At 34.9% G+C, this 6,213-nt stretch overlaps 1 protein-coding gene across 1 annotated transcript; it reads right to left on the reverse strand.

Moving 5' to 3' along the window:
• Positions 1–857: 857 nt before the first annotated feature.
• Positions 858–4,627, reverse strand: BSX (brain specific homeobox). The gene is made up of 3 exons (XM_075603158.1): positions 4,357–4,627; positions 1,662–1,852; positions 858–1,103 (listed from the first exon to the last, which is right to left on the reverse strand). The coding sequence occupies exons 1-3, from the start codon at positions 4,625–4,627 to the stop codon at positions 858–860; spliced, it is 708 nt and encodes a 235-aa protein (XP_075459273.1).
• Between the last annotated feature and the right edge of the window lie 1,586 nt (positions 4,628–6,213).

Here is a 6,213-nt window from a genome sequence, read left to right on the forward strand (position 1 = left end):
ACTGCTGCAGACAACAAGGCCATGAACAAATACTGAACTGTAACCATGGGGAATTAAAATATGGAACTTCATATTGCAAGAAAAAGCTCTCAGTCAGGAGTTTGTTTGACATCCACTATGGCTTATCTTGATTTCAGTCAGCAATCACTGTTTTCTCGGCAATATTTACACAGCGGGGTTTTGTACAATCAATGCACTGGTAAACATGTCTAATTCACTTATTTGTACATTATTTATAATACTTTCGATAACAATTGTATGGTGGTTCAAACGTACTGTATACAAGGTTATGAATTGGAAATTATCTGGGGAACACCGCAAGACATATTAATAAGAACGCTGTTTGCAAAGAAAAGACTGCTGAAGTGTGTCTTGTCTGTTTACACGTATTTTAGCCATTCAAGTGTATAACGTATCTCTTGTTAATGACTGGGAATATTTTTCAGATTAGTTGTATTTACAACTTCACACACTGTGTTTTTTGTATTATTATACAGTAGACTATTCAATTAAGAAATAAGAGCGACTAACAAAATATCTGTTGAAAACATGAAAATGTTTTGAGAGGTACTGCAATACAGTGCAATAAATTGCAATAAATTGCAAATAATACTGTAAATGTATGCTATATTTGTGTAACAGTTAGGCTTGTAAATTCAGCAGTTTACAATAAAAACAATTCGATGGTCTTGAATTGAAATGATTATACAGTACTTTAAGCGTAGCGTGTAGCTAATAAGCTATAGTTAGGATATACACAGGCAGAGCATAGTATCTGGTATCTATTTATGGCTGTTTTATAACCTGTAAGTAGTTGACCTCCACTTGTTCCTTTAACTTGTTGAAAAAGCAATATTTTATAATAAATGCTGTGTTGGACAGATATCATCTTCAATAATATCAACGTCCTCGTCAGCTTCTTCCCTAATGAATAGATTTTGATTGCTGCTTCTGGCTAATTCCATTCCATTTTTGTCACCTAACTCAGTCTCACTGGAACTGGGGTCTAAATGATCTTCAACAGCATGGTTTTTGGTGTCATCTTGCGTTTTTCTTATTTGCTTTTTGTGTTTCATTCTTCGATTTTGAAACCATGTTTTTACCTATAATGAACAAGAAACCGAGTGAATATGTATAGCAGACGCAGTAGATCACTCACTTGTATCTAACATAATATTAAATAGGCCATAGTCACTGCATATTGCTGCTAAGTGTGTATATTTTATTTTACATACAACCTGTCATAACCTACAGTAACATTTACACATGTTGCTTACTCTGATCTTCCTTATGAATGCTCACTTTCACGGCCACTGTATTACAGAGAATTCTGAAATACTATAACGATTATATATGTATCTTCTTAAGAAGAGAAAAACAATGGTAAAAAACGGACTGCTTGACAATGCATGTCTGTTATATATAAATATAATTATTTTATGCACATTTATTGATCATAGAAAATGGTAATGAAGGTAATCCTCATGAATAAACTTCACACCATAGAGTGTTGCTTTACAGTGTTTACTGTAAAGCAGTGTTAGAACTGAAAGAAAAAGCAAATCAAACTGATCAGTTAAAGATCAATACAAATAGGGGGGGGGGGGAATAAAAGCAGAATTAAACGATCCGTTATCAGCGTAAAAAGTGTCATACCTTACCTGAGTTTCTGATAGACTAAGGGCTGTTGCAAGCTCCACTCTTTCAGGTGTGGATAGGTAACGCTGCAGTTCAAACCTTTTTTCTAACCCTGATAGTTGCGAATCAGAAAAGACTGTGCGGGCTTTACGTCGGCGGCAGTGCTTTCCAGGGAGTTCGGTGTGGTGTGGAAACAGAGCAGGCACAGGCAAACCTGAGGGAAGAACACCTTAGAATTAAGTTGTTTTAATCATAGGCCATGCAATTAATACCCGGAAAAAAAACAACATACATATTTTCAAGTTACTTCCTCTTTCTTTCCCAAGGAACATTTTTCGGAAATAACAAATATCCACAAAGCTCATAGTGTTGGTGTGTAAATGAAGATACATTGTGCAAAAAGTAGCAGATTATATCAGTTGTAACATTTTCCATATACCAGTAATATCTACTGTATTTGTATAGAAGTTTTCATTTCAACCAAACCTAAAATGATATAACAGGAAGTAGGAAACATATTAAAGGATATGATGAAATAATGAACATTGTTCTACAAAGACAATCTTTTCATAATTCTATATGGTGTTTTATACACATTAAATACGATGTCAAGGCTTAAAATAAACCAGGACATGATGATCAGTGTTTGCCCCCCAAATCTAAAAGGTTATTTTCCGAATGCATTTGAAATATTTTTTTTAGCTGAACCTATTGTATTGTGCAATTTAAAGATGCAGTTCAGGCCATAATACAATTGATATGAAGAAAGCAAAGGAATGACATAACCAGGACATAATAGAAAACGAAAGATATTTTTTCCTAGTAAAATATTTTTGTAAATAAAAAAGATATCAATGATAGCAAATATATTTTACTTACATTTCTTATGTTACATTTGTCTTACTAATATCTCATCAATTAAACGAAGAAAGATTAAACAGATTAAGGGGAATTTTCATTTTTTGTAATGGCATGATAATATTATTATGTTTGTACTCTCTCTCGTTTTAACACATGGGAACGAAAGTTCCCTATTTTAATTGAAAAAAAAAAAAAAAACAATTTTATTTCCTAGCGTCTATTTGGATCAGTGTTGTCACAATAAATAAATAATAGTCTCTTCTAAGTATAGACGTTTACCTGCGAAGTGTCAGTTTGTTCATTCTTGCTATATTGTGTCCTTGATAATTTTTCGTGTTCTTTTTTTCCTGTTTCACCATTCATTATTAGAACACACATAGATGGGAGAAAAACGAAAGCAATATTCAAGAGCTCTCTAGAATGGAATGCATATAAATAATAATAATAAAAAATAATCGTTTTGATGCAACCCGAAATGTCTCCTCTTTTGTCCTGCAAAAACCTCCAGACGCTAAAGAACTTATTGTACTGTACGTGAAAGCAAGAGAGGTGTAAGTGTACATTAAGCGTGCATTTTACTATGCACTCCACTCGTTTTCCTTCAGTAAACACCCTGCTGCTTGCTCATTGCTGCACAAGTAAAAATAAAAAATAAACGCATCTGTCAGTTTAAAATGATTATGCATGACAATGCAACTTGAAAGTTATTCTTGAATTCAGAATTTTACTTTTGCATACATTTTACAGAACCTTACAATCTACCCTACGAATGAAGGGGATGACTTCTCAAAATCTTCCAGCTGCAAAACGGGAGCAAAAAAAAAAAAAACCCCAAAGTAATTCTAGAAATCATTCAAATTAAAACCCGAGAAATTGTTCTATGGTAAATCTGGTGCAATATATTTTCATCTGGTTTTTTTATTTATTTTTTTATTTTTTACAGTTTTGAAGCCGGGAGACTTCACCACTATAGTTTACTTTTATTTAACATTTTATGGGTAGTGTGCGACAAACGTCTGTAAAATATGTGATATTTTCTAAATAAAAAGAATGTAGGTATATTTATGGAATCCTGTTTTTATTCCAGAGGGAACTATTTTAAAGGTCAATTTGGTGTGTTTCTGACCAGAACATCTTAACAAAACAAAAAACGTAATGATAACTCCATTTTTATCACGTTTCTATTTTCTTTCTAAGGCAACGTCTATAGTAGTTTTTTTTAAGCTTTTTTTTTGTAATTTACCTTTTGTTTGATTCTATACCGTACTGTACATGTTTTCGATTTATTGAAGTGAGTGTGGCTCTACTACCATGAATACCACGTAAACTAATTCTGTTTTTTAGGCAACACAGTACAATGTCTGTAAAGTATGTTCTTAAGACCTAAAGTATAGCTGATTATAACTTATTTTTTTATTTTTACATGGATTTACAAAGACTAATTTAAGGTAAATAGCTACAAATAAATAACATTCATGCTATCTTTATTATCTATCAACTGCATTATCTTCAATATAATTATTCCAAAACCAAAAGGAAATGCTTGAAAAAATTACGAGAGTTTTGGGAACCTTTCTACTGAGACAACTAATTAAGCATTGGTTTGAAAATGTCAAAGTTTCCACACATAGTCAGTTTCATTTAATTTGGTTTGGAAAAAAAATGCCAGAAATTGTAGCATGGCCCACAACATATTATTGATTGTTGTATTTGTGAAGTTAACCCAAATTATTACACCATTGGGAATCGACCCACAGTATATTGTACTATGCATTGGGACACTCAAACAAAAAACAAGGAAATACGATTTAATGACAATCAATTGAGGTTATATGAAAGGAAACAACAGAGACGTACCTGATGTTGCAAGAAAAAAAGGATGGTGGTGGTGGTGGTGGTCAGGTTTGTGAAGAGGGTGGTGAGGATGAGGTGTGAGAATAGTAGGCGTTGGCATTAAGGGATAACCAAAATCGAGAAAAGGAACTCTAGATGCGAATGAACTGGTAACATGTGTGGAAGCAGAATCTCTTAATGGTTTTGGTTTATGTAGCAAAATGTCTTCAATAAAAAAAGAAGTTGGTCTTTGAGCCGAAACTTGATGTACTGGAGATGTAAAATTTAAATTCATTATCCCAAAAATTGTATGCAAAAGATAATAATAGCTATTTCAATTTCCAGTTAATGTTTTTTTTCTTCAAGTAGTCTATTTTTTGTATGCTTCGTATAACCATCAGCTTTCAGAAACAGTAGATAGGATCAAGGTGGATTTGTGCTATGTGAACAGATTTGATCTGTCAGGGAAAAGCAGAGTCTCTCTTGAGAACCAATAGCGTAACAGCAGGGCGGAGGATATGATTTCAACTCCATTGAAATTAATTGAGAGGTTGGATTGCATAGAGGGGTGCTTACCAAGGTGCTAAAATTGTACATTAATTGTCACTATGCATTACTACATGTTGTACAACTTTGCTAAATGTGAAATATAAGCACAGGCGTTACTCATTTCAATCCAGGCTACTGTTTTTATGTAGAAAACAATGTTTGATCAACTGCGAAATGAAAATCCTTTAAATCTCTCTATCTCTCTGTCTCTCTGTCTCTCTGTCTCTCTGTCTCTCTGTCTCTCTGTCTCTCTGTCTCTCTGTCTCTCTGTCTCTCTCTCTCTCTCTCTCTCTGTCTCTCTGTCTCTCTGTCTCTCTGTCTCTCTGTCTCTCTCTCTCTCTGTCTCTCTGTCTCTCTCTCTGTCTCTCTCTCTCTCTCTCTCTCTCTTCTCTCTCTCCCTTCTCTCTCTTCTCTCTCTTCTCTCTCTCCCTTCTCTCCCTTCTCTCTCTTCTCTCTCTCCATTCTCTCTCTTCTCTCTCTCCCTTCTCTCCCTTCTCTCTCTTCTCTCTCTCCATTCTCTCTCTTCTCTCTCTCCATTCTCTCTCTCCATTCTCTCTCTCTCTCCATTCTCTCTCTCTCCTCTCTCTCTCTCCTCTCTCTTTCTCTTCTCTCTTCTCTCTCTCTCTCCTCTCTCTCTCCTCTCTCTTCTCTCTCTCTTCTCTCTCTCCTCTCTCTCTTCTCTCTCTCCTCTCTCTCTTCTCTCTCTCTTCTCTCTCTCTTCTCTCTCTCCTCTCTCTTCTCTCTCTCTCTTCTCTTCTCTCTCTCTCTCTCCATTCTCTCTCTCTCCTCTCTCTCTCTCTTCCCTCTCTCTCTCTATTCTCTCTCTCTCTATTCCTCTATTCTCTCTCCTCTCTCTCTCTCTCTCTCTTCTCTCTCTCTCCATTCTCTCTCTCCATTCTCTCTCTCTCGTCATTTTTAATCTGAAACATTTCCCTGAAGTCAATTTTCCCAAATTAGTATCCTATCCAACATCATAGTCGAGATAATTGGAGCTCGCCTCTTGCAAATTGCTCTAATTATTGATGTTAAACTCCTGGTTATTTAAAAAGGTACTTCGCATCCGTCTCTCGATTTTAAGATTTAATTTCCTGAAATCGAGTCGTCATCACATTTCCAATCACTACAGTTAATAGTTAAAAGTGTTTTAATAGAGCCAGAATTCTCGCAACCCATGCTATTAGATAATTATAGAAGATGTTAGAGAGTCTAGGGCTAATCCTTATGCTCGCTGACTTGATTTCTATCCGCTGTAGCAGGTAGAACAAATTAATTACCAAAATCAATTAGTCCTAAAAAGTATAGTTCGTCTGAATGTGAGAGCCATGTCTTCCA

Source organism: Ascaphus truei, chromosome 6 (genome assembly GCF_040206685.1).
Source record: "Ascaphus truei isolate aAscTru1 chromosome 6, aAscTru1.hap1, whole genome shotgun sequence".
In the NCBI taxonomy this organism is placed as follows: domain Eukaryota; kingdom Metazoa; phylum Chordata; class Amphibia; order Anura; family Ascaphidae; genus Ascaphus; species Ascaphus truei.

Coding starts and splice junctions, on each gene's coding strand:
- BSX (XM_075603158.1), bottom strand. CDS start 4,627: ATGAATTTAAATTTTACATCTCCAGTACATCAAGTTTCGGCTCAAAGA. Junction 1,853..4,356: donor TTTTTTTCTTGCAACATCAG/GTACGTCTCTGT, acceptor TTCTTCCCTCAG/GTTTGCCTGTGCCTGCTCTG. Junction 1,104..1,661: donor TTAGTCTATCAGAAACTCAG/GTAAGGTATGAC, acceptor TGTTCATTATAG/GTAAAAACATGGTTTCAAAA.